We start from the raw sequence: 27,464 nt of genomic DNA, 5'->3' as shown, positions 1-27,464 counted from the left end.
CAGACAACCTGAGTGCAAAGTCCCAGGGATCCAGGTGGACCCGTCTTTACGCTGCCGTTGGGTTTATAAACCTACTGGAGCTTCGAAGTGGGAGCACCTGATGGCAGTGACAGCAACAGTCCTAACAGGGTTTGTGATCGTCATTGTGTCACACTTTACATGTTATAATTTATTTAATTGACTGGGCGCGGTGGCTCACGTCTGTAATCCCAACACTTTGGAAGGCTGAGGCAGGAGGATCATCTGAGGTCAGGAGTTCGAGATCAGCCTAGCCAACATGGTGAAACCCCGTCTCTAATAAAAACAGAAGAATTAGCCGGGCGTGGTGGCGGGCGCCTGTAATCCCAACTACTGGGGAGAATTGTTTGAACCCAGGAGGCAGAGACTGAAGTGAGGTGAGACCGTGCCACTGCACTCCAGCCTGGGCAACGGAGCAAGACTCCACCTCAAAAAAAAAAAAAAAAGGGCCGGGCGCGGTGGCTCGGGCCTGTAATCCTAGCACTTTGGGAGGCCGAGGAGGGCGGATCACAAGGTCAGGAGATAGAGACCATCCTGACTAACACAGTGAAACCCTGTCTCTACTAAAAAAAAAAATACAAAAAATTAGCCGGGTGTGGTGGTGGGCGCCTGTAGTCCCAGCTACTCAGGAGGCTGAGGCAGGAGAATGGCATGAAACCAGGAGGTGGAGCTTGCAGTGAGCCGAGATTGTGCCACTGCACTCCAGCCTGGGCAACAGAGCGAGACTGCGTCTCAAAAAAAAAAAAAAAAAATAAATAAATAAATAAATAAAGTAATTATTTCATCACCTAAAAGCTCTTGTAAAGTAGGGGTTATCATCATTGCCTCTTTACATATGAGGAAACTGAGGCACAGAGAGGTTCCGCGTCTTGCCCGAGGTCACACAGCCAGTGAACTTTGCACTCAGGTCGTCTGCCCCAGCCGGTGTCCTTCCCGCCTCGCTATCCAGGGCACGCTGTGTGCGCTGTGGCCACGTCTGTGCACGGCGACGTGTTTGCCATCTACCCTTCAGCGTGGCCTGTTGAGGGATTTGCTGAGTCAGGATGGCCCGAGGCCTCCTGAGGTTCCACTGCTGAAAAGATCTCGTCATCTCTTCCATGACTGCCATAAACAGATGCCATTCTGAACCGTAAAATAAAATCGTGTTTCACTAATGACAAAGCAAGCCCATTTGCTGAAATTAAAATAGCTTCTTTCCAGATCTTCTCTTTCTCTTTCAGGGGCCCTGATTGGCTGGCTCTTGGGAGACTCTCTGTCCTGCCTGTGATAATGGTCCTTAGACCCATAGTACAGATGGAGAAACTGAGGCTCGGGGAGGTGGAGGGGCATGAGTGAGACTACACAGCTGGGAGGTGGTGGAGCTAGTGTTCTAGCTGTCTCTTACTGCCTGGTTTGGGGAACGGGGGCCACCTCGTGTCCCTGATGTGGAGGGGGCTGCCTGTCCTGTCCGAGAAGTGCAGGGAGCTGTGTGCATCCCAGGCTGGCTTTGCTGGGGTCCTTGCCGTGGCTGACTGGTTAGCGTCCTGTCTGTCCGGTGGGGAGAAGAGACCAGCTCTGCCCCACCCTCATGGTTGCTCCTCAGGACCTGAGCATGTGCCGGGCGTGGACAGAGGATGGGGGTGGCTGGGGGCAGTCTTGTCCTCGTCCGCTGTCCACGCAGCCCCAGGGTGCCCAGCCAGAGCCCACACCTGTTCCCTCCGTGGTGCCTCTCCGTATCTCCAGACTCCAGGTCCTGTATGAGGCAGTGGGGCCTGAACCATTGGGATGTCTGGGCCGCCCCCGGGGGCCCAGGGAGGGAACACCCTTTGCTTTCCATGGTGTACTTGTGCAGCCAGACAGGGCCTGCGTTTCTGGGCCGTGGCTTGGATGGGAGTGGGAGTTCGCACATTCCCCTGGTGCTGACTTCAGGGTTGTGGGGTGCTTCATACGGGACCTGGCACAGAGCAAATACCATATTTACTATAAAAGCTAACATTTCCTGATCCTTTTCTTGCCTTAGTGCTGTGTATGAGTTGCCAGTATTATTATTATTAACATTAACTACAATTTCTAACATGCACCCCATACATACACGCATGTACTCTTTGCAGCAGCCTTAGAAGGTAGGTGCTATTATGATCAGCCCTGTTTTCTAGGTAAGGGGGCTGAGGGCAAAGAGAGGTTAAGGGACTTGCCGAAGGTCGCCCAGCTGGCAGAGCTAGGATGTGAACCCAGAACGCCTGACCCCAAGGCAGCTGCTTTTCATTGTGTGGATAGTGCAGTTGCCACCTGCAACCCTCCCTCTGCCCTGTGGGTACGCCAGTCACTGCCACAGCCAGACTGGATCTCTTGGCAGGGCCACGCCAGCTGTGGGACAGCCTCCATGTGCCACGTAGGGCCCTCAGGCACGAGCAGCTGCTCTGGGCAGTGTGGGATGGTCAGGACGTGGGACATCTGCTTCCTGCCTCCCTGCAGCCAGATCGGTGTCCCCACGGCCTCCTCTGGGTCGGGGGGATGGCAAACACAGCAAACAAGATGCAGGGCTTTGCCTTGTGGATCACACAGGCTGATGGGGAGATGGGCAGTGCCGAAAAACAAACAGGATTTTGCAAGGCAAGAAAATGCTGCCTGTGAAATAATACAGGGTGGAGAGGTAGGGGTGACTTCAGTTTCGGGGAACTCATTTTAGGTGAGAATTCCAGGGTAGCTTCTGAGGAGGTGACATCTGAGCTGGGCCCTGGACAATAAAGAGGCACCCGCTATGTGAAAGGAAGGGGGTGAGGGAACAGCAGGCGCCAAGGCCCTCCGGCCACCATGTTTCGGGCATGCTGATTGGGGCTCTGTGCCTCAGTTTCCCACTCTAATGGCTGGAGCAGAGCAGGGGGTCCCCACGAGGGCTTCCCTGGATCTGAGACTGTTCTGCAGACCTCCGGGGGTGGGCTGTTTTTCACATTTAAGGCAGAAGTCAAGTTTAATGACTTTTGCCTTTCCCTTTTGTTCTTTTGCTCCACAGTTAATTTACATGTATTTACATGGTTTTAATTTACATGTATTGGGCACGTGGCATGTTCCGGACTCACGTGGGTCACTGGGATGAGAACGGTTTAGAAGTTGGACATTGCCTGTGCCTTTGAGTTTAGTATCCAGAGGGAGAGTGTCAGTTAAACAAGCAAGTGCTATCGCGGGTGGTGAGGGTTGTGAGGACGAGGTTCAGGCATTCACCTGGGTGAAGCAAGAGCTGAATTAGTCTTCCATCAGGCCAGGTGTCCAGGGGCGAGTCATTCAAGGGGAGACATGGGGGTGATTAATTCGGAGCAGTTAGTTAGGGCTCCTGAGTTGTGGCAGAGACACACTCCAGTCCAGTTAGGCCATGATGGGGAGTTGATGGGTCCTCAGAGTGGCCAGGGTAGGACATGTTCAGGCATGGCTGGATCCAGGTGTTCAGACAATGCCTCTGGGAGCTGGCTTTGCCTCAGCTGTGCCACCTTCCATGCGGGCCTTGTTCTCTTGGATCATGCCACCAGCCCAGCCCAGCCAGCCAAAGAGAAGGAGAGTCACCTGGCATCCCAGGAGGGATACTCCTTTCTCTTGTTTGAGTGAGGTCTTCAACATTTGTTCCACTGTTTACAACAGCAAGAGGAGGTGGCCAAAGTAGAGATAAGGGGATGTCCCAAACTCAGACACAGGGAGGAAAGGAGTGAGTCGGTGCAGGTCAAAAGGGAGAGGTGGGGATTGTGGCTAACTGGCATGCTAGATATTTTGATGGATTTCCAAGAGAAGCTGGAAATCTGGATTTTATAAAGAATGGCCCAGTTTTTAAAAATCATTGTATCGGCCAGAACAAGTTTTCTTCATGGCCACAACTGGCTGTCACCATTTTATAGCCTCTTCTTAGCAGTGACTTGTAAAGTATTTTGTCCCCACTGTGATCTGGGTAGAATGTCCCATGGGCTGTCCCGGAAGGTCCCAAGTCTTGAGAAGTCATGTCTGACACCATTGGAGATGCCATTTCTGAAAGTCAAGGCCCACGGCCACAGCAGTTCTCAGAGAACAATACCATGTCTCCAGTGGGGCCTGACATTCTTGGAGACAGTATAGTCTAGTGGTTAGTGTCATAGACTGAGGTTTCACACTCCCTGGGTTCAAATACCGACATTGCCACTTCCTAGCCCCGTTCCCTTGGGCAAGTCACTTCACTGCTCTCTGCCTCAGTTTCCCAGTATGTATTAATGGAATGGGTATAACAGCACCCCATAGGATTGTTGTAAGGCAAGCTCGTCCAACCTGCAGCTCAGGACGGTTTTAAATGCAGCCCAACACAAATTTGTAAACTTTCTTAAAGCATGAGATTGTTTTTTGATTTTTTTTAAGTTCATCAGCTATCATTAATGTTAGTGTTATGTGTGATCCAAGACAGTTCTTTTAGTGTGGCCCATTGAAGCCAAAAGACTGGACACCCCAGTTGTAAGGCACAGTGGAGGCCCCGTGAAGCCCACTGACCCTGGCACATTGAGAGCTTTAGTGATGCCAGCCGGTGCGATGTGTCCTTCCCAGATTGGGTCCCTGGGATCCAGCGGCTGGCCTGGAGCATTCCTGGGCACTCCTCTTTCCTGTGCCGCTGCCTCTGCTGCCGGGGTGTGGGTTCCCAGGAGCCCCTGAACAGGCAGCCACCTGCCCCCTGCCCCCAGCCGTCCTTGCCAGTTGCCGGGTGCCCGTGGTATCTATCCTGGCGTGCCGGATGGTGTTGCAGTTGGAAGTGAGTCTTGAGTGAGCAATTAACTCTGCCAGCTGCCAGCTCACAGCTGCTGTGGGTGGGGGCGGCCCCTTTCAAAAATAAAAACAACATGCAGAAAAACAGCCCTGGAGTCCCGTTGGCTTCCCTTAGCCAGCGTGGTCAGGGCTTCATTTTGATGCTTTTGTGGAGAAGAATCCCGGGCCTGGATGGGGAAATAGGATGCATTTTGGTCTGGGGAGTGTCTTTATTTGGGGGCAGAGGTGATGGCCTGTGTCTGGCCTCGCCATCCACGAGGCAGGCCCCTTTCCTCAAGCCGCCCACAAGTGGCTGGCTCGTGGATGCCTGCCACAGGGAAGGGGATTTGGGTTCCTCAGGGTTAGTTTTTAGCAGGCTCAGGCGGGGAGAGGGTGGCTGTGGGACCTCTCAGGTCTGTTTCCAGCTCTGTGGGCTGTATGGGGGCCCTGGGGCCATCCTGGAGATCCCCAGAGCTCTCCTCTGCAGCTTCCAGCCAGTTTTCTGGAACTAGGGGGAAAGGAGAGGGGCACCAAAGGTGTTTCTGGGCATGCGATTGCTGCCACTTTGAGGTCGTGGCTTTGGTAGTGGGTTGAGTTGTGGCCCATGAAACGTAGGTCCACTTGGAAACCGTGAATATGACCTTGGCCTTATTTGGACCACAGGTCTTCGCAGATGTAACTAAGGTAAGGGTCTGGAGATGAGGTCATCCTGGAATAGGATGGGCCCTCAATCCAATGACAAGTGTTCTAAGAGAAGACACACAGCGGAGAAGGCCACGTGAAGACGGAAGGAACACCAGGGGCCACTGGGAACTGGAAGACACAGAGAAGGCTCCCCCTGCAGAGTCTTTGGAGGGCGTGTGGCCCTGGTGACACCTTGAGCTTGGACTTCTGGCCTCCAGAACTGTGAGAGGATAGGTCACTGGTTTCAGCCACCCAATTTGTAATAATTTGTTATAGCAGCCACAGGAAACGAATGCAGTTGTGAATTTTATTTTAGTCACTCATATATTTAAAAATTAAAATGTAAAATGTGACTTTGTCTTGTTCACTACCATATTTCCAGTGCTCAGCACATACAGTAGGGGCTCAGCAGATGCTTCTAGAATGCCTGATAGCTCCAGGCCTGGGTGAGGAACTCCTACCAGCTGGGAGTTGGATGCGGCTTTCAGGAAGTCGGTAAACTGGGCTGGAGTGGCGTGCATTCAACAACACCATCTTTTAATTTATTTATTTATTTGAGACGGAGCCTCGCTCTGTCGCCCAGGCTGGAGTGCAGTGGCATGATCTTGGCTCACTGCAGCCTCTGCCTCCCGATTCAAGCGATTCTCTTACCTCAGCCTCCTGAGTAGCTGGGATTAGGGGCATGCGCCACCACGCCTGACTGAATTTTGTATTTTTAGTAGAGAAGGGCTTTTGCCGTGTTAGCCAGGCTGGTCTTGGGCTTCTGGCCTCAAGCGATCCACTGCACCCGGCCTATTTATTTTTAATTGAGGTGAACTTCACATCACATATAATTTGCCATTTTAATGTGAACAGTTCATGAGTTTTTAGCGCAATCACAGTGTTGTACACCCACCCACTCTATCCAGAAAATGTCCTCATCACCCCTAAAGGAAGTCCGTACCGGTGGGGTCACTCCACGTTGCCGCCTCCCCGCAGCCCCTGGCAGCCACCAGTCTGCCTTCTGCCTCTGTGGACTTACCTATTTTGGGTATTTCTCATGGACGGAATCATACACTGTGGGTTTTGGCTTCTTTCATTCCGCACAATGTGTTTGAGGTTGATCCGTGTTGAATGGTGTCAGTCCTTCATTCCTTTATATGGCGGAATTCCATTGTGTGGCATACATCAATAGAACCATTTGATATCTAGGTGGCTTTTCAGATGAGGAAACTGAGGCTGCCCAGGTCACGGAGCCCTGGTGCCCGGGATTGAGGAGGTGCAGATAGGCAGACGTGTCTGGCTCACGATGCTCTCTCTTTCTCCTGCCCCCACCCTGCTCCACTCGTATCTCTGTGCCTGGCCAGGAAGCAGCAGTGCGTGGGGAGGAAGCGAGTGGGGGGTCTCTTCCAGCTGGAGCTGGATGCTGAACTGTAGCTGCGGCTGTGGGTCTGAATCTGGCCCTCAGAGTTCTGGCCCCCACTTCTCCCCTGCGCCCTGCACATGTAGTTCCTGTTGACCTGGGTCCCGAGAGAGGCAGCAGGCAGGAGCTCCCCCATTCGCCAGCCGAGCCTTCTGATGCCTCAAGAGGCTGGGGGCCTTGCCTGGGGCCACTCAGCTTAAGGGCCCCCTGCCCCTTTCCAGACCCCCTTTGGCCCACCGCCCCGGCCCCTGTGGCCCGCGGTGAATCATATTCTGGGGGGTCTTCACTGGTCTTTCCCACGGTCAAAGCTCTGCTCAGCAGACGGGCTCCAGGAAGTGGCCTGTCAGCAGATTTTGGCCAGGGGATGCTTTTCAAAGTATGGAGGGGTGGTCGCCGTTGGAGGCTTGCGTGATAGGGAGTTCTCCTGCTGAGCAGATAACCAAACACTGGCTTATTCTGAATACGAGCTTGGTTTTGGCCACAGGCTCTGTCTGGGGGTTGCTGCCTGTGGCTGTTTCTGGTGTTTGATGATTTGTGGTCTTCATTAAGTCACTCAACAAACGACTTGCTGCCCAGCATCTGGCGGGGAAGACACGGGAAGCAGAACGAGTGGCCCTGAAGAGACACGGCCCAGTGTCAAACCTGCCCATAGCACACAGTCGCTCTGAGGGGGTGGGAGGAGTTACTGCAGATTCCAGGGCCAGCCTTTGGCAAAGGTCTGGATGCAGGTCTGTGTCCAAAACAAACAAAAACGAACAAAAGGAGGTGGTGAGGCCTGACTCACCTGCTCTCAGGCACCGCTTCCTGGTGGTGTTTGCATGGGGCCAGTTTGGCCGCTCCTGGGTTTCATGGTTCCGCCTGGTCTCGGCGATGGTCTGGGTGGGAAGACGGTGCTGGATCTTTGGGTTACAAATATGCCCATGCCTTCCTGTGCCTCAGTTTCCCTACCTATAAAAGAAGGCTTAAGAGTAGCAGAATCCCAGCCGGGCGCGGTGGCTCACTCCTGTAATCCCAGCACTTTGGGAGGCCGAGGCGGGCGGATCACAAGGTCAGGAGATCGAGACCACGGTGAAACCCCGTCTCTACTAAAAATACAAAAAATTAGCCGGGCGCGGTTGTGGGCACCTGTAGTCCCAGCTACTCGGGAGGCTGAGGCAGGAGAATGGCGTGAACCCAGGAGGCGGAGCTTGCAGTGAGCCGAGATCGCGCCACTGCACTCCAGCCTGGGCGACAGAGCGAGACTCCGTCTCAAAAAAAAAAAAAAAAAAAAAAAAAAAAAAAAAAAAGTAGCAGAATCCCACCTTTGGCTTTGGGGCAGGTCTCTGGAAAACCCCCAGGGTGTTTCCTGGGGAAGTCTGGAGGGCCAGCTGTTCACAGGAGACATCTGGCTTCCAGGGGCCTCCGCAGCCACCACACTCATCCCCTCGTGGCCAGTCTGGGCCCCCCGTCGGTCCAGTGGCCACGGGCCCGTGTCACAGGCAAATCTGGTGCTAAAACACTTCTGTGACTCCTTGTGGCTGAATTACCATGTGGATGACGGAGACAAGCCAGGCTTGCCCAGTTCAAGTCCCAGCTCAGCTACTAGCTGTTGACCTTGGGCAAGTCCCTTACCTTCTCTGGGCCTGCCTCCTGCTCCGTCTGTGTATGGCGGCTCAGGGGCATACCTGCCTTTGCCGCGGTGGTGTGAGGCCAGCTGGTGAACCAGGGGACCCGCTTAGCACAGTGCTGGGCACATAGTCAAAGCTGCTGGGCTCTGTGTGCGTGGCCACTGTTATTGTTATTAATATTATTACTCTCAAGATGCTCCTGAGAGTACAAAGGATGACAGTGTTATTGTTGGAGTCGAAGGCCAGGCCCAGAGTCCATCTGACCACTTCCGCTCCACTCCTATTAGCTCCCTGACCTCATCGTCATACTCTCCCCGCCTCGCCCCTGCACCCTGGCCATGCCAGCCTCTTCTCTGCTTTGACAACACACCGCGCATGGTCCAGCCTCCAGACTTTCACATCTGCCATGCTCCTGCCAGGGGTGCCTTCCCTGTGTCTGCACCCCGGGACCCTTGTCATCATTTGGGCTGCTGTCCAGGGACACATTCTTAGGCCCAACTCTTGGCTGCTAGGGGCAGGGAAGTGAATCTGGAGACCCTCGTGGAGCCTCCTCTGCCTCCTGGGAGCTCCAGCAGCTTCCCCTGGCACCTCGTCTCTGCTTTCCAGAGCGCTTGGAGAAGCAGAGCTCAGCCTGCCCCTTCTACGGATGGAAAGTTGACACCCAGAGAAGCTCAGACTTGTCTCTGAGTCACACAGCTAATTGCAGCCAAGGTTCAGACTCCTGGCTGACTACCAAGCCATCGTTGTTGGCCTGTGTGTGTGTGTATTATTTGGCCATGTCTTCTTTTCTAGGCCTGTCACCGAGATGACCCTAGATCAGAATGCCAGTGTGAGGGGGTCAAGCTTTCTTTTCCTAGGATTAAAAGAAGGACAGAAATATTTGCAAGGGAGAGCCTGCCCCTCTGGCCATCTGGCCCTCAGGACGGAGGACGGGGGAGGGATGGGCCGAGGCCTGGGTTCCGAGCCGGTTCCGAGCCGGTCCCGAGCCAGGCCTGGAGGTGCAGGTGCGGCCCGAGGCTGGACAGTCCAGGCTGGGAGGAAGCGGGTTAAAGGGGGAGAAGCGGGGCTGGAGCTCGCTTTCGCCTGCCAGCGAGCGAAGAGTGAAGAGGTTTTTCTAGCCGAGCTATAAAAAGGCCTCACAGTGTTTCAGCTCCCGAGTGTCGGCTGGAAGCCCGCCAGGGTTACCATGGCAATGAGGAATTATTACTTACTGCCAAGGCTGGGAGAAAAAGCTCGTACTTTTGGCTTCCAAACAAGAGGAGTGGACTTATGTAATTCTCTGTGTTTATAGGCCCGGAGTGGCAGAGGCGAGAACGGACCGCTGGAGGCCCGACGTCTCGTTCGCGTCCCAGCCGTGGGGTCAGGCGGCCCCGCTCTTGTCGCTAGTGGTCCTTGGCCTGCCCGGGTTTGGGGGGCATCGGGCTGGAAGCCTGGGGGGCCTGGCCTGGCCCCGCAGGGCCTCCCGGGCCGGGATGGGAGCTGTAGTCTCGCGGGAAGGTGAGGCCGCCCTCTGGGGCCGCCCCTCTGCGGGTGTCATCCTGGGGGAAGGATGGGTCTGATGTTGGCTGCGGTGTGCCTCCTGGAAGCCGGCAGCACAGCCTGTGTGTGTGGACTCCGCTGGCCCGCTGGCTGGCACTTTTTCTTTTTCTTTTTCTTTTTTTTTTCTTGTGGGAGAGTTACTTCAAGTTGTGTTTGGAGCTGACGTGAGCGAGGTTGGTCATGTGCTCGGGTAAGAGAAGTCGCCAGGCTTGGTGTGCGCAGGGGAGGCACAGTGTGGCCGGGTCACTCTGGCCGGGGGAGGTGGGCACAGACTGGGGTGGAGGGCTGTGGCCTGCAGGCTCTGTGCAGGGGGCGCTAGTTGGGGGCCAAGGAATTCATCTGGAAAGAGCCCCAGTTCTGTCGCTGGAGGTGGTGGCCAGGGCTGGGGGCCGAGTGGCTGCAGGTCAGCCAGCGGGGGCGGCCGGACCCTCCCCTGGCAGCACAGTGTTGTCGGCCCTGAGCTCAGCGGGATGGTGGGCAGGGCTGTCTTATCGGACAAAGTTGCTGCAGGCACAGAAAAGAGCGCTCCGAGGCGCTGGCCCGGCCGGCCGGGGAGAGGCTTCTTGGCCAGCCCGCGTGGGAGGGGACCTGGGGGGGCACCAGGCTCCTCTCCTGGAGCCTCGGTGCACATCCGGTGTCCCTGCCGGGGAGCATGGCGAGCCTTGGGGACTCAGGGGGCTTCTGTTCCGGAGTTGACTTCAGGAGGGTGTGTGATGGTGGGTGCTCCCGAGGCTCTGCCCTGGGGCGCCGGGGTGGGCTCAGGCAGGGGAGAGCCAGGTGCAGGCAGTGCTGCAGCCCGGCCCCGGCGCCCGGCTCCCCACCGAGGTGGCGCTTGGCTCGGTGCCCGTGTCTGGTTTGAAATCAGCGCCACCGGCCCAGGCTTGCCCAGGGACTTGGCAGTGAGCAGCCGGGATAAACACTGGAAAGTTGGAAGGGCTTCCCGAGCTCACAAGGAGCCTTTAGTTGCAAGCTGGGGGAATGAGGGAGCGATTTGTCCCGAGGTCTGGGTGCGCTGCGGCCGCAGGGAGGTGGCGGGAATGGCTCCTGGGGACCTCCGAGCCCAGGCTGGGGAGGGGAGAGGGCTGGGCTTCCAGGCAGTGTTGCTCCTTTGCCACAGACCTGGGTTTGAGTCCTGGTTCCGTCCTTTCTGTGCTGTGTGACCTTGGGCATGTCGCCTCCCCTTTGCAGACCTCAATTTCCTCGTCTGTAAAATGGGGCAACAGTGGGGTCTACACAAGCATGAGACTGACGGGAGAAGGAGCTGCAGTTTTGGGGGGAACTCAGTGCAGACTGCCTGGGTTCCTGTCCTGGTTGGATGCTTCCTGGCTGTGTGACCTTGGGCAAGTAACTTACTGTCTCTGAGCCTCAGTTTTCCCATCTGGCAAATGGATGTTGCATCTTTCCCCACCTCATAGGCTGTATGGCTTAAGGGAGTGAATGAAACCTGCCTTCTGGTTCATAATAGGCTCACAGTCGATAATTCACTGGCGCTGAAGTTGTTTTCTCGATGCTAACAATACATGCACCTGGTCTGGGGGCGGGGGCGGCCCTGGGATTTTGGCATCTCAGGGCGATGGTGTTTATGAAGTTGTAGTGGCCGGATTGAGGTTCCAGTGCCAGCTCGACCCCTCAAGGATGGTGTGACCTTGGGCAAGTCCTGGAATCCCACCGAGCCTCAGTTTCCTTGTCCCTTACCACAGTGGTAGCACTGCAGCCTGCCAGTATGTCTTGGGAGAGCCCGAGAGAAGCCTGAAGGGGTCCGCGCAGTGCTGGCCTGGGTGGGCCTCTGTAATTGTAACCACAAGGTTGGATTTACGTTCGAGTTCCGTCCAGTTTTCTTTTGTTCTCTGCAGAGAGCTCTCCTGTTTTATAGAAACCCGGGCCCAGATAATGGGAGGTAGGCCGGGTGGGTGCTTCCCAGGCTCTGCCTTTGTTTGGGGTCCCCAGGTCTCCCCCCATGCCTGCCTGTTCTGCCCCATCTCCCACTCAGCCTGAGCCCCTCCGTGCCAGCCCTGGGCCAGGCAACCCCCACAGTGGTATGGCCTGGGGCTGGGGCGGGAGGGCTAGTTCTCCTGCGGAAGGTGGCAGCCGTCCTGTGTTTGTAAGTGACACCGGATGCTGGGCCAGTGACTGGCTTAGGGCCTCCGCTCTTGGGCCAGCAGGAGCCAGTGGGAGTTCCCCGGGTGTCCAGGCCCCCCGTGCCAGCTGCCTGTTGTCTCATTGTCGTGGAGCCTCTCCTGGGACCTCAAGAGTGGCCTCTGAAGGGGGGGGTGGTCATACGTGTCCCCTTGTCACCCCCAAGGCCTTGGTGTCCACTTGGGTTGGCCACAGAGCTGTGTTGTGGCTGCCCCTGACCTTTGCCAGAGTCCTCAGGGACTCGATTTTCCTACCCAGTGGAGAAGAGTCCTGGGTAAGGAAGGTTCAGAACAGAAGTCAGCACAGGGCCTTTGTGACGAGGCAGCTCGGCATGGACCGGTTGTGATCACTGGAGTCTGCACGTGTGATAAGAACACATAGAACTAAATACATGCACACTCACACTCACATGCACACACACATGCACATACCCGCACGTATACTCACACGCACACTCGCGAACATGCACACCATACACACACAGTCACACGAACATGCGCACGCATACACACACGCTCGCGAACATGCACACGCATACTCACATGCACACTCACAGTCATACGCACACTCACACTCGCACACACACACCCATACTCTCATGCAGACACCCACACAGATACACGCGCACATGCACACGCACACACACACACAAGTGAGTGCATTGGACACTGCTGCAGATCTGCATATGGCTGGCTGTATCCATGCTGCCTTCCCGGTTATGATACGGATGATGAATTGTCGTTGTCTCAGGATGTTATTCTTGGGGGAGGCTGGGTGAAGGGCACACAGGATCCTGGGATCTTGAGATTTTTTTTTTTTTCTCCTTTTTTGAAACTGAGTCTCATTCCATCACCCAGTCTGGAGTGCAGTGCAGTGGCGCGATCTCAGCTCACTGCAACCTCTGCCTCCTGGGTTCAAGCGATTCTCCTGTCACAGCCTCCCAAGTTGCTGGGACTATAGGCACATGCGACCAAGCCCAGCTAATATTTGTATTTTTGGTAGAGGACTCCCCCATGAAGCTGGCCTGTAACTGAGTTTGGTCCCTTGGACATCCCAGGGGGTCCAGGCGGGGTTTGCTTTGTGCCTGAGGATCACAGAGGGCTCCAGAGCATCCCAGGCTGGGGGACAGGTGGTGCCTGCAGGGCCTGTGGGGGCCCCAGGACTGAGCTGCTGTAAGGGTGTTCCTGTCATCACAGTGGCGTGGTAGAGGCTTGTGTCCCGTGGGCATCAGTCGTAGCTTAGGGTCTGGAGGGACAGGGGTGGAATAGGGTGTGGGGGCATCTAGCCTCATGAGCCTCTTTGCTGTTCTTTGGGGCCCCTGATCATGAGCCTGCCTCAGGACCTTTGCACTGACTATAACCTCTTTTTTTTGAGACAAAGGCTTACTCTTTCCCCCAGGCTGGACTGCAGAGCTGTGGCCACCTTTCTTTCAGGTTCAAGTGATTCTCCTGCCTCAGCCTCCCGAGTAGCTGGGACTACAGGCGTGCACCACCATGCCTGATTTTTATATTTTGAGTAGACACAGGGTTTTGCCATGTTGGCCAGGCTAGTCTTGAACTCCTGACCTCAAGTGATCCACCCACCTCGGCCTCCCAAAGTGCTGGGATTACAGGCCTGTGCCACCACACCCGGCCTGGCTGTAACCTCTTCTGGGAACACCCTTTCCTGAGACCTTCAGCCTCCCTGATTTAGGCCTCTGCTAATGGTGCCTCCTGAGAGAGGCCTGATGTCAGGTTGTGACTCCCTGTGACACCTTCACTGCTCCGTGTAACACCGTCGCCACCGGGTTCTGCTGTCTGCCCGTCACCCCGTCCCCACCTTATTTTAGTCTATTTGGACCGGGTGGCTCACAAGCAAGAGAACTTTACTGCTCACAGTTTTGGAGGCTGGACGCCCGAGACCCAGAGGCTGGCGGATTTGGTGTCACATGGGAGGAGGGCCCGTTCCCTGGTTCATAGGTGGTGGCTTCTCCCAGGCAGAGGGCACGGTGGCTTTCTGGGGGCACCAATACCACTCGTGACAGCTCGTCACCTCCCAGAGGCCCCGTGCTCTGACACTGTCCCATGATGATTAGGTCTCAACATACAGATTTTGGGGGGACATAGACATTCACACTCCAGCACCCCTCCATCCAGGATTTTGTTCACCTTGGTCACTGCTGTGTCCCCAGCACTGGGTATGTAGCAGGCACTTAGGAGACAGTTGTGCCTGACTCAGTGTCCCCCACGGGGCCTCAGCCTGTCCCCTCCCCATAAATGGGGCCTCTCTGGGGAAGGAGGCCCTGCATTTTGGGGACGATTTGGAAAACCAGGAAAAGTTCTCACGCTTTTTCTCTGACTGCCCCTGGGGTACCCACCAAGCATCCCAAGAGAGCCTACCCCTCCTAGATACGGCCATGAGAAGGAACCCAGGGGTGCCGTAGGCACGGGGAGTGGGGGAGGGGTGCCGACAGCCTCAGCCTTGTGTGCTGAGGACCCAGGCGAGGTGAGCATTCCACATACCTTAGTTCACTGTGTCCTTCCCATAGCCTTGTAAGGTGGGCAGAGTCACCCTCTCCTGATAAGGCACAGAGAGGGTAGGCAGCTTGCTCAAAGACACACAGCTGCAGACCTGCAGTATTACCAAGTGAATGGCATTTCCAAGGCAGTTGCTTCTTTGCTCAGGGTCATGCCTAGCATGCTAAGGGGATCCCCCTCTCTCATCCCCAGAAGTCCCTCATACTATTCCTGTCTTCCGAGGCGGTCCTGTTTTCTGGGCATCTGGCTCAGAACTGGGAGGGTCCCATTTCCTAGGCTGAGAGAATGCCTCATTTAGCCCAGAGCAGAGGCCCAGAGATGCCCACACTTCTGAAGGTTGGGGGGTTGGTTTCCAGTGTGGCTTAGAAGTTAGAGGGCAGGAGGGGCACCCCAGAGTGGAGGAACCGCCCCCTTCCTCCGGAGTTGTTCATTTGCATGACAATGAGCCCTTTGTTCCTGGGGCCAGCCTCCTTCCCAGGGCAGTAACATCATTCCTGGCCTGTGATGTCATAATGGGCCCTTTCTGTGTCTGGGGTCAGAGGCTGGGTGGGCAGCTGTGTGGGTCGGGCCAGGCCTGCTAATAACCAGGGAGGTGGTGATTGCCAGGGACCCATGTGCCAAGCTGTCTCCTTCCAGGGTCTCGTTGAATCCTCCCGAGAGAGCAGCGGGAGGTGGGATTTGCTCCCCTGTTGACAATGGAGCAAGCTGAGGCTCCAGGAAGCCCTCCCTGGCCCCACCGTTTGTCTGGTCCCCCCTGATGAGTTGCTTCAAGCCTCTCATTGGCCTGTGGAGTGGGGGTGACTCACTGCCAGCTTGGCCCTTAGCTGAGAGGCGTGGGCGTGAGAGTCCCTTGTTTCCTGTAAACGGGAGGGAGGCCCATGCCCAGCGGCTACTGTGTTGGGGCCACTTGGAAAGCCAGGTTCAAACCTTGTCCCCACTTTGTCCCCTGGGCGTCAGCTGAACTCCCCGTGCCTCCGTTTCCTCCTCTGCTTCATGGGGTTCCGCTGGGGCTTGGACTCAGAGCTAGGCAGGGAGTGAGGTTTCAGGAAAAGGGCAATGTCAGAGAAGGCGGGGGCTGGTGGAGTGGAGTGAGTGGTGATCCCCCCAGAAGTAGGTCCATGTCCTGGTAACCCAGCCCCTGTCAAAGAGAGACCGTATTTGATAAAAGGGTCTGTGCAGATGTGTTCTGAGATGAGCTTATCCTGGGTTACCCAGGTGGGCCCTGAATCCAAAGACCGGTGTCCTTAGAAGAGACAGAAGAGGCGACAGCAAGACTACCGGAGCTACAAGAAGACGAAGGCAGAGATTGGAGGGCTGAAGCCACAAGCCAAGGAATGCCTGGAGCCACCAGCATCTGGAAGAGGCAGGAAGGAGCCTCCCTTTGAGCTTCTGGAGGGAGTGGGGTCCTGCTGACGCCTTGATTTTGGACTTCTGGCCTCCAGAACTGTTAGAAAATAAATTGCTGTTGGTTGATGGCTCACACCTGCAGTCCCAGCACTTTGGGAGGCCAAGGTGGGCGCATCACTTGAGCCCAGGATTTCAAGATCAGCCTGGGCAACATGGCGAGACCCTGTCTACAAAAAAGCACAAAAATGAGCCGGACATGGTGGCAGCATGGCTGTAGTCCCACGCTGAGGCAGGAGGATCAATTGAGCCTGGGAGGTCAAGGCTACAGCGAGCCATGATTGTGCCACTGCACTCCAGCCTGGACCACAGAGTGAGACCCTGTCAAAAAATAATAATAAAAAAAAAATAAATAAATCAGTGTTGTTTTAAGCCTCCTGGTTTGAGGTCATTTTTATGGCAGCCCTGGGAAGTGAACACAGCTGGCGACGCCAGTCTCTGGAGGTGGGGGACCTGGCCCTGGCGGGGGTTGGTACTGTTCCCCACTCCAAGCCTGAGGGTGCAGGACAAGTTTGGGTGGCCGAGAACCCCTTTGTGCCTGGGAGCGCAGGAAGCCCCATCCAGGGAGTCCGGACTTTCCAGGAAGCAGGCCTTGCTTGAACCTGCCTTTCTTGCCGAGAACCAAATCCACAGGGCCCTAGACCCCACCTGCCACCTGCTGTTCGAAGTCCCCTCAGACAGCCTTGCTAAGGGGACAGGACCCAGAGGCAGGAGGCTCTCAGGTTCTACCCTGGCTTCGCCCCAGGCCCCGGACACTCTTCACACACATCTAGTGACTCCTGCAGAACCTGGGTTGCACTCATTCCCCAGCAAGCCCCGGGTTTGCCAGGTGCCCTTGACAAATGGAGAAACTAGGCCCAGAGAGGGCAGGCTACTTGGCGGAGGCCACACAATTCCTTAGTGGCAGTGACGGCCTTATAGTCTCGCCACGGGGGCTGGCACTGGGGCTGGCACTGGGGCTTCCAGGAGTGGGGATCAGAGTTCTTGGCCACATGGAGACCTGGAGTGGAGCCGGCCGGCTGTGTGGACTTAGGGTCAGTTACCTGATATTTGGGACACTTGGCTGCCTTTGATGGACCTGGCCCGGTATAGGTGGCACCCCGAAATCTGGGCTTTAAGCACACCCCGTCTGTGCTCTCGGCCTCAGTCTCTCTGTTTGCAAACTGGTCTTTGCGCTTCAGCGCCACGTCTGTGATTTTGCTCTTAGGATGTTCATGCATTCAGCAAGCATTTATTGAGTGCCTGCCGTGTGCAGTGTGCTGGGACTCTGGGGGACACAAAGGTATGACTCTTGCTTCATGGATCTTGTGTTCGGGGTTGTGGGGGGAGAGGAAGTGAAGCAGCAAGGGTTGGAGTCCAGATTCCGGGTTCTGATGAGGGAGGTCACGGAGCTGAGGCTGTGCGGGAGGTGAGGATGTGGCCTTTCTTCTCCTCTTGGGCCCAGGGTGGACGGTGTGCAGCAGACTCTCAAGTGGACATGGAGATGCCCACAGCCTGTCTGCGCGACCCATGGGCACCTCTGGCTGGCAGGACCTGGCCTGGTCTCGTGAGCAGGGATATGGGACGGGAGGTCTGCAAGGCCTGGCTCCAGCCTGGTGGGAGAGACTACAGTCTCCTCCAGGCTGAGCAAGAGGCGTGGGTATGCCGGTGACAGCGTCCCAGGACACAGTGGGTGAGCCGGACACAGGAGGTGGCTTGCCTGGGTTTGCATCCAACCTGTGCCCTTGCTGGCTGTGTGACCTTGGGCAAGTTGCTCAGCCTCTCTGTGCAACAGTCTCTCCAGCTGTAGAATGGGAATGATAACAGAATCCCTCACAGGGTCGCTGTGATGGAAGGAGCTGGTGCCACCAAGTGCTGTGTTGGGGACTGGCTGCACCAGTGGCTGTGAGGCGTCCCCTCCCGTGGCTGGTCAGGGCGGCAGCCTGGAAGATGGAAGTGGCGTTTGCTCATCTTCCCGCTGACCTGCTTCTGCCTGTGCAAAGAGCCTCAGTCTTCTGCCTGGGAAATGGGGGCTGTAACAAGCACATGGCCCCATGGAGGTCGGGAGGAGAAGTGGAGCTGGGGTGCATCAGTGCCTGTGGGGTGGGGGCTTGGGGTCGCCACCTGCTCCAGTGGGTCGCCACCTGCTCCAGATTGAAGCCTTGGCCGCCCCCGAGGCCTGGAGCAGCCACTTGTTTTACAACCCAGGAAACTGAAGGCCCAGCACAGATGGCCCCAAGACATGCCCATGGGTACAGCCCATGTGGTGGCTCCTGGCTGCAGACAATGCCTCTTTTTTCTGGCCTGGCGGGAGCAGTCCGGGCTTGCTCAACCTAGCCTAGGTTTATCAGCACATTTGGTTCTGCGTGCGGCTAGCAGGCATTCCCTCCGAGAGAGACCGTGATGTTCCTCCGGAAACCGAGGTCCGGAGGCTCAGGTTACTGTGGGGGACGGCCGTCGGGGGGTGCGCCTGCCTCTGAGAAGTGACCCAGATCAGAGCTGGGCTGTGCTGGGCAGCGTTTATCTGCAAAGCTGCCGCTCTTTCACCCGCGAGAGCCACTGACCGCTCAGGAAGGGACTGGGAGCCGCCCACTCTCCCTTCAGGGTGACACAGGACAGCCTCTCCCAGGCTCCTGCCTGGCCCTTGCCCCTACACTGAGTCTGACCCGGGTCTCCCATTCCATTTCTCTGGCCTCCTGTTGGCTGGCTTTGGACCTGTCCTCACCTACATGGATGAGAGACCTAGTGGGTGGAAGAGATCTGATTCCAGGGAGATCCTGTCTGAGAGTCTGTGTTTCAGGAGGGTTGCTATCTTAGGTCTCTTGGTTGCAATGGACAGACTCCCTCTGCCCTCTGCCTCCTGCATTTAGCACAAATAGTTCAAGTAACTAAAAAACCTCAGGGAAGCTTCAGGCACAGTTGGATCCAGGTGCTTCCCACTTTCAGTCCCTGATAGCCTGAGACTAATAATTGCAGTTCAGTAGCCCCAGTGGAAGGACAGCTTCTTGTTCCCAATATTCGAGCAAATACCGTGGGAATGAGTTTTATTGCCTCAGCTTGAGAATTCAGAGTTAAGCCCCACCCCGTCCCCACCAAAGCCAGTGCCACTTTGGCTGGAGGGCAGGGTCAGCCTCCCTGAGACCCCAGGACTGAGGGTGCAGGGGGGGTGGTTGCCCAGGGAAATTGGGGTGTGGTGCGCACGGAGTGGGGCCGGGTGGGCAGACACTGTGTCTGGCTGCCTGTGTTGGAGATGGGGCCAGGTCAGGGTCCCTGCCTGGCCCAGCCTTTCATGGCCAGTTTGTGTCCCATTGGGGTGGAGGAGGTGGTGCCAATGAGTCACTGGGTAAGTTTCATTCCCGTTATATTTAATAGTTGGGGGCCTCTTGGGTCCCCCCTCCAAGCCGTTGATGGAGCTCTGCCTCCTGTCCCCCCATCACCCCACTTCAGCTCCCCAGCCTTCCCTCTCCTCTCTTGTGGCTTCCAGTGACCACGTCATAAGCCACAGGTCACGTCCTGGCAGCCCCTGGGCTGTATTTGGGTGTCAGACTGATTTATTGGGTTGGTTTTATAGTCAGTGTTTTTTTAGAAATATTGGGAGATGTCTCAAAATTGGGCTTCTTGGCTTTGCTGGAAAGATTTGGACGCTGTGGACCCCCTGTGTTCCAGCAGGGTCTGGAACATCAGGAATGTTTGGGGGCCACATTCCTGAGCCTCTGCTCAGCGTTGGCTGGGACTGAGCTGCGGTCACCCCCTTCCTGCGGGCCCCTCCCCTTGGCGCAGTGCCTGCCTGGGCCCCTGTGTTCTGGCAGGGTCTTGGGTATCTACAGCTCTCCTCTTGCTTTTTGTCCCTGCCCTTCTTCGGGTGGATCATCCGATCCCAGGTAGGCGCTTAGCTTCAGCCGTCGCCACTCCTGGGCGCTGAAGCATTTGTTTACTGTCTGAGTTCCTGGCTGCAGGGGCCATAGGACCTTTTGGGTTCTTGATCACTGTCCCGTCATCAGACATTTATTGATCAGCGCCCCTGGGGTAATTGAATGGCCCAGAATGCGTCCACTTCTGAGCATTGGACCGAGCTGATGTAAAGTGGATTCTTCCCGCTTGGCCTGGAGCCCAGGCAGCAGTGGGGTCCTCCCAGCCAGGCCTTTTGTTGTCCAGCCTGGCCACTTGCTGGGGGCTGGGAGGGGTTGGGGAGGCAGGAGGGGGCCCTTGTTGAGTGGGTGGGCTCCGTCGCTGTAGACGCTGCTGCTGGCGCAGCTATTCTTAGCAGCAGAAACATTTGTCCTCATTCACATGTGGTGGATGCCTCCGGGGATCTGCCCTGAAATACTAGGGGCGACCCCATAAATTCCTCAGAAAGCCATCCTTGAGGGCCTGCGTGCATGGAGGAGAAGCGGGAGGAGGCGTTTCCGGCAGCTGCACAGCTGTGGATGTGTTTGCCAGATGTTGGAGGCAGGGAAGTTGGTGGGAACCTTGGGGAGGCTGCCTTCACACTCGGGGTCTGGGCATGGGCATGAGCGGGTGGGACAGAGACTGCAGACTGACGGGCAGAGAGAGGGGCTCTGGGCCTGGCCTCGAGTTTCGGGGTCCAGGGGCCCCTCTGAAGCAGTCAGCCCTTCCCTGGGCCCGGGCTCTTTTAATTGTCCCTTGAGACCATCTCGGTTGGAGGCAGCTGGTGAGGGGACAGCTCAGCTTACTGGGCACTTCTGAGGGATCAGAGGTGCAAGTCACCGCCCAGCAGGCCCAGCCATGCCCTATGGCCGTCATGGGGTCCTGAGGTGAGGTGGGCTAGAGACAAGGCCTGGACGCATGCTGCACTTGGCTCTGAGGGCCTACTGAGTGCCGGGGCCGCTGGCAACACTTTGCCTTTCATGCGGGCAGCCTGAACCTTTGGGGCCACCACAGAACAACACAAGCACAGCTGAGAGCTCTTGACTAGCAATCAGGGAGGCCTCCCTGGAGGAGGTTTTGTTTTAATTTTAAATTGTGGTAGATACATATAACGTGAAATTTACTTTCAGCCAGTGTTAAGTAGATAATTCAGTAGTGTTAAGAATATTGATGTTGTATAGCAACCCATCTCCAGCACTTTTCATTTGGCACAACCGAATCGCTCTGTTAAACAGTAACTCCCCCTTCCTCGCTTTCCCCAGCCCCTGGCCCCAACCATTTTCCTTTTTGTCTCTATGAATTCAGTGACTCTAGCCACTTCCTACAAGTGGCATCACACAGTGTTTATCCTTCTGTGGCTGCCTTCTGTCACTCAGCATAACGTTGGGAGCTGTGTTTCGGGTAGTCTGGGGTTGTTGGTTCATTCCTGGCCACGCAGCAAAACGGACGAAGACCCAGGACCCCAACCCCGCCCCCATCCTTTAGAAACCCCAGGTCCGGCCACCTCTCCAGGTGCTGACCAGGAGCCCAGCCCCAGCTCAGCCATCCAGCTCCCTGAGCCCCACTCCAGCATGGCCTCCCTCCCTCCCACAGCCACAGCCCCAGGGGCGCGGGGTTAAGTGGTTTGCCCAGGTTACACAGCTGGTGCCAGCACCTCCCTCCCCACCGCCCAGACACCAGCGTCCTCTCTGCCTCCTCGCTTCCCTCTGCAGAGAAGATTGCTGTCGGGAAGGCCAGATGGAGGAGCTGGGTCTAATGGAAAACACGTCCCTCCTGGGGCGCCCGGAACTTAATGAGGAAGAGGCGGCAGAACCAGGCGTAATGTTTGTGAAATACCCAGGCTGGGAGGGCTGCTCCCTGTCAGGGCTTCTCGGGTGGAGTCCCAGGAACCTGGAGTGCAGGGAGGGTTTGTCGTGCTGTGGTTTATCTGCCTCTCTTCCTTTTAAAATTAAATGGAAACAAACAAAAAAAAGGAGTGGAGGAGGAAGTGATTTTGAGCAGACCTCGTTGTGGCGGGGGAGCAGGGCCGAGCTGGCTGCCGTCCAGCGGACAGGAACGCTCCAATTAAATTGGAAACAGTAACGGGCCTCCTCGGAGGCTCCAACCAAGGCCACTTCCCTTCTGTTCACTGAGGGCCGGCGCCTGGGCTGGCAGGGCCATGGGGGAGGACCAGGCTTTGGGCACACGTATCCTGCCTGTGACCTTAGGCAAGTCAGTTTTCTGATCTGTTCAGTGGGGCGAGTTGTGTTTGATGAGGGGAACCGGAGCGTCTGCTGCCTCTGGTCTTCACCTGAGATAAATGTGGCCTGGAGTGGAGGTGGGGCCTGCTGTGCCTGGGGTGAAGGGGTGCAGGAATGGGGGAGGCTGGGGGGCCTGAAGCAGAGCGTGGGGAATGATAGAGGCTTTCCCAGTGGCTGAGGAACCTCCAGGGGAGGGGAGAGACGGGGCAGGTGCCGGGGGTGGGTTTTGCACCTGGCCTGTTTGCCCCTGGAAGCAGGAGCAGGATGTGGCACTGGGGAGACAGGAGTTACGGGCTGGGGCATTGGAGCTCACTTGAGAATCACAGACTCCTCCCAGACTCAGTTTTCCTGTCGACAAGGCAAGGATAGCCATGGTGACTGGCTTGGTTAACATCATCGCCATCACCTCCCTCCTTCCCCCAAGTGGCCGGCGTAGCAGACCGCAGTAACAGCCATGTTCTCCTTCTGGGGGCTCTTCTGTGGGCCAAGAACTGCACCGAGATTCTCGTAGCTCTTTTGTCCAGTGAATCTTTCCAAGCAAAACTCAGAGAGGTCAGGACCTCACCCAAGGTCACACAGCTTCGGAAGTGGCGGAGTTAGGATTTGGAATTGATCAGCATGCGGAAGCCCTTTGGAATGGCAGTGTCTCCACAAGAGGTGGCTTGGTTGAGAGAGCACTGGCTCATTTCAGTGACTGAGGGGCCATGACTCAGCCCACAGCCTCCATGACTCCTGCTCCTACAGGTGCGGCTAAAACTGCCGAGGAGGAAACCTGCCTGGTGCCGGGGACAGGGGACCGGGTCCATGGGAGCGGCAGGGGGATCGGGCCATGACACCAGGGGGGCCCCCTTGGGGTTGGGAGAAGGTTCCAAGGAGGTGACAGTGGAGGTGGGAGCTGAAGGCTCAGGAGAAGACAGACTGAACCTGCCCTGTTGAGTCCCACCAGCCAGGCAGGGCATATAAACAAAGGTAGCTGACTAGGAGGGGATGTGGCGAATAGGGAAAGACGAGCCCATCTGGTGTAGATAGCCTCTGCCCACTTCCAGCCGGCCATGGCTGGAACCTCAGTTTCCCCTGTCAAACGATTTTGTGGTAAAATACATACAAAAGATACCATTTCAGCTATACTAAAGTGAACAATTAGTTGGCATTTAGGACATTGGCATTCACAAGGTTGTGCAATCACCACCTCTGTCTAATTCCAAAACACTTTCATCCTCCCAGAAGGAAACCCCATACCCGTTAAACCGTCACTCCCCCGTCCTCCCTCCCCACAACCCCTGGCGGCCACGGGCCTTCCTTCTGTCCTGGGAATCTGCCCCTCCTGTGAAATAAATGGAATCATGCAGTACGTGGCTGTTTCGACTGGCTTCTTTGCCTTTGTGCCGTGTCTTCAGGGCTCACCTGTGTTGTCGCTGAGTCAGCGCTTACCTTTGCCTGGCTGAATCAGAGTCCATTGACGGACAGCCTGCGTTTGTTTAATCTGTTTGTCAGTAGGTGGACCTTTGGGTTGTTTCTGCTCGTTGGCTGATGTAAATAGTGCTGCTGTGGGCATTCTAATCCTTTCTGTTTGTTTTGTCACCAGTTTTCAGTTCCTTGGGGGTGTGTAGCTAGGAGTGGCATCACTGGGTCATGGGGTGATTCTGGGTTTAACCTAGTGACTGTTTTCCACAGTGGCTGCACTGCACATCTGACATTCCCACCCGCAATGTGTGAGCAGCCCTCGTTAGAAGCCAGACATTCCAAATTTCCTGTGAATTCCCTCTTTATAAGAGCTGGTCACTGGGGCTTAGCTGAGCTGACCCTGGGGTAAGGAAGCAAATCCCAGGAAACTGCCCAGAGGGAGCAAGTCTGGGACCTGACGAGACATTCCAGGCTCCGGCCAACTCAGCTCTCTGGCTGTAGCCTGGCCCACATATCTCTAGCCTGTACATCTACCCAGGGTCAGGGAGGAGGATTCCCAGACTGGAGTCCTCTCAGCCTGTCTCCTCAAACCCAACTCAGGGGAAGGTGTGCTGGTTTGTGCTGAAAAGGGAGAAGTGGTGCCAGGTGGGGAACTCGGGGGAGTTGAGACCCTCCCATGCTGAGTCTGGGTTTGGGACTGGAGGCAGTTTTCCCTAGGGTCTTTCTTACTCAGCAGGCTGGGGCTTGGGGAGCAGTTGTGTGGGTTTGGGGGTTCCTGAGGGCAACAGTGCCCTTCTGTGTCCCTCACGGAGCTGGGCACGTGGGAGGGCCTGGGAATATTAGCAGGATGAAGGCATGCTTGGCCCTGGGGCTTGGTTAGAAATGTAAGACCAGAAAAACCCTGGAAAATGAAGCAGCTAAGTTGATCTCCATCTGGTGATCGGTCTGTGCATGCATGCATCCATCCATGCATCCGTGCATCCATCCATGCATCCATGCATCCATCCATGCATCCATGCATCCATCCATGCATCCATGCATCCATCCATGCATCCGTGCATCTATCCATGCATCTATCCATGCATCCATGCATCTATCCATGCATCCATCTATCCATCCATGCATCCATGCATCTATCCATGCATCCATCCATCCATCCATGCATCCATCCATGCATCCATGCATCCATCCATCATCCATCCATCCATCATCTATCATCCATCCATGCACCCATCCATCCATCCATCCATCCATCCATCCATCCATCCATCATCCATCCATCATCCATCTATCCATCCATCTATCCATCCATCATCCATCCATCCATCCATCCATGCATCCATCCATCCATCCATCCATCCATCATCCATCCATGCATCCATTCATCCATCCATCCATCCATCCATCATCCATCCATGCATCCATCCATCCATCCATCCATCCATCCATCCATCATCCATCCATCATCCATCCGTCCATCCATCCATCCATCCATGCATCCATCCATCCATCCATCCATCCATGCATCCATCCATCCATCCATCCATCCATCCATCCATGCATCCATCCATCCACCATCCATCCATGCATCCATTCATACATCTATCCGTCCGTCCATCCATCCATCCATCCATCCATCCATCCATCCATCCATCCATCCATTCATCTGTCCATCCATCCATCCATCCAGTCATCCGTCCTTCCATCTGTCCATCCATCCATCCGTCCATCCATCCATCGTCCATCTATCCAGCCATCTATTCATCCATCCGTTTATTCGTCCATCCATCCGTCCATCCATCTGTCCGTCCATCCATCCATCCATCCATCCATCCATCCATCCATCCATCCATCCGTCCATGCATCCATGCATCCATCCATCCATCCATCCATCCATCCATCCATCCATCCATCCATCCTTCCTCCTTTCCTCCCTCCCTCCTTTCTCTATGCATGCATGCATTCATCCATCCATCCTCCTTTCCTCCCTCCCTTCCTCCTTTCTCCTCCATCCTCCTATCTCTATTCCTCTTCCATCCTCTCCCTCCATCCAGCCACCCCCTGCTGAGCACCTCGGTGGGGAGTCTACCAGCTGGGACAGACCTGTCACTGGACGTGGGCCCTCGCTGGCAGGCCTTTTGTCTGACTTGGTCACTGCTGTAGCTGTGCTTGTACAGTGTTTGCACATAACAGATGCTGAAATAATTCTCTAGTTGATGAGAATGGGTCAGAAACCAGAGTTGGGGATGGGTTTGGCTTGCCTGGTCTCAGCTTGAGGGCAGACTGTAACCTTGTGGGTGGCACCTGGGGTTGAACTCTTAGTATTTGACCCTCAGCCCCTCCGGCAGAGCCAATGACAGGCTGGGGTTGGGTACCTGGCTCCTCCTAAGGGAGCGGAATGACCTTTCTGCCAAGTGAGGGCCAAGGAGTCTGGCCTCATTCCTGCAGGCCTGCCGCTGTGCATGGGCGGAGGCCTGTTTCTCTAGGGCCCTGACGATCGTGACTGTAATCACTCAGGGTTACGGGACCCTTTTACCTATGCCCAGTGCTCCTCGACAGAGGGGCAGCCACAGTGTCCTTTGAACACAGAGACGCCAGAGGCAGGCTTGCCATGGGAGACCGCACGTCAGCCTTGCTTAAAGTGCAACAGCTGTGTCCTCCCACCCCGCTCAGAGTGACCACCCCAGCTTTCTGGCTATAGCTAGAAAGAGTGACCTCACATGCCCTTGCTCACCCCACTCTCCCCATCCAGGCCTCCCTGCCGTCCTCACACGGCAGGCTGGGTCCTGCCTCCGGGCCTTTGCACCTGCTGTGCCTGCTGTGTGGACTCCCTCCTCTCCCCCACACCTTTATGTAAAAGGCACCTCTGGTGACGCACCCCTGACTGCCCACTTTCAAAATGGACCCCCATTCCCTGCCCGCCTCCTCTTGGTTCTGTTTTTCTCCATAGTGCTAACACCTGCCGTTCTCTTACTCCCGTCTTGCCTGCTGGAATGGCAGCTTCACAAGGCGGGGGATTTGGGATCCCCAGCACCTTTCACACAGTAGGTGCTTAATAAATAGTGGTGGACAGAGCAAGCCACCAGGCCGGGCAGCAGGAGCTCTCTCTTCGCCCCCTTCTGCATTGGCTGTGGCGTCCTCTCTGGACCGGGCTGGGCGAGGTGCACCCTTGCCACGTCCCACCGGCTTTCTGCATCTCGGGACTCGCTCCAGAGCTGGATTCCCGAGCGTCCGTTCTGCGCCAGGAGTCCTGCTGAAGGCGGCCATCAGATACTTGGCCGGTTCCCCAATGTTTACTGCATGCCAGAAAGTAAACACGCAAGGTGTCCACAGCCCGACCCGTGGAGCTGGCGCTCGGCAGCGTCTCATGCGCTCATCCCAGAACTGCTGTCCCAGAGTTCCCCCGGGCCGGCTTCTCCTCCGGCCGGGCTGGCTGCAGTGGTTTTGTTTAGTAAATATGTATTAGATGCCTACTGTGTGCTGGGCTCTGGGGATACAGCAGTGAACAAAACAAGGATTTCTGGAGCACCTCCTGGAGTAGGTACTGTTCCCCCTTAACGGATAGTCCTCCTGGAACCTAGGAGTGCGGCCTTGTTTGGAAAGGGTCTTTGCAGATCTCATTAGTTAAGATGAGGTCACAACTGGATAACGGAGGGCCCCAGCTCCAATATGACTGGTGTCCTTAGAAGAAGGGGAGACACAGAGACAGGAGATGCAGCAGAAAGGCCGTGTGGAGACAGAGGCAGAGATTGGCATGACGCATCTACAAGCCAGGGAACACCGGGGGTTGCCGGGGACCACCAGAGCTGGAGGAGCAAGGAAGCAGGAAGGACCTCCCCCAGAGCCTCCAGAGGCCCTGTGGGGCCCTGGTGACACCTGGATTTGCACTTGAGGCCTCCAGAACAGTGAGAGAATTCAT

At 56.1% G+C, this 27,464-nt stretch overlaps 2 protein-coding genes across 13 annotated transcripts in view; both read left to right on the top strand.

Moving 5' to 3' along the window:
* LOC144332672 (uncharacterized) overlaps positions 1 to 16,403 on the top strand; it is a 67,262-nt gene extending 50,859 nt beyond the window's left edge. The window contains exon 6 of the mRNA XM_077953109.1: positions 15,846 to 16,403. Coding sequence (XP_077809235.1) covers positions 15,846 to 15,878 — 33 coding nt within the window. The 3' untranslated portion in view covers positions 15,879 to 16,403. The remainder of the gene's footprint in view (positions 1 to 15,845) is intronic.
* The window catches only part of NCOR2 (nuclear receptor corepressor 2), a 193,554-nt gene continuing 175,802 nt past the window's right edge, over positions 9,713 to 27,464 (top strand). For 8 of the 12 annotated variants that reach the window (XM_077955739.1, XM_077955741.1, XM_077955738.1 and 5 more), the window contains exon 1: positions 9,713 to 10,168. The gene's annotated coding sequence lies outside the window, so the exon portion shown is untranslated. The remainder of the gene's footprint in view (positions 10,169 to 27,464) is intronic. The other 4 variants (XM_077955765.1, XM_077955764.1, XM_077955743.1 and 1 more) reach the window with 1 other exon arrangement.

Source organism: Macaca mulatta, chromosome 11 (assembly GCF_049350105.2).
Source record: "Macaca mulatta isolate MMU2019108-1 chromosome 11, T2T-MMU8v2.0, whole genome shotgun sequence".
Taxonomy (NCBI): Eukaryota; Metazoa; Chordata; class Mammalia; order Primates; family Cercopithecidae; genus Macaca; species Macaca mulatta.
The sequence above is the reverse complement of the archived record's forward strand: the minus strand, read 5'-3'. Positions and strand labels throughout refer to the sequence as shown.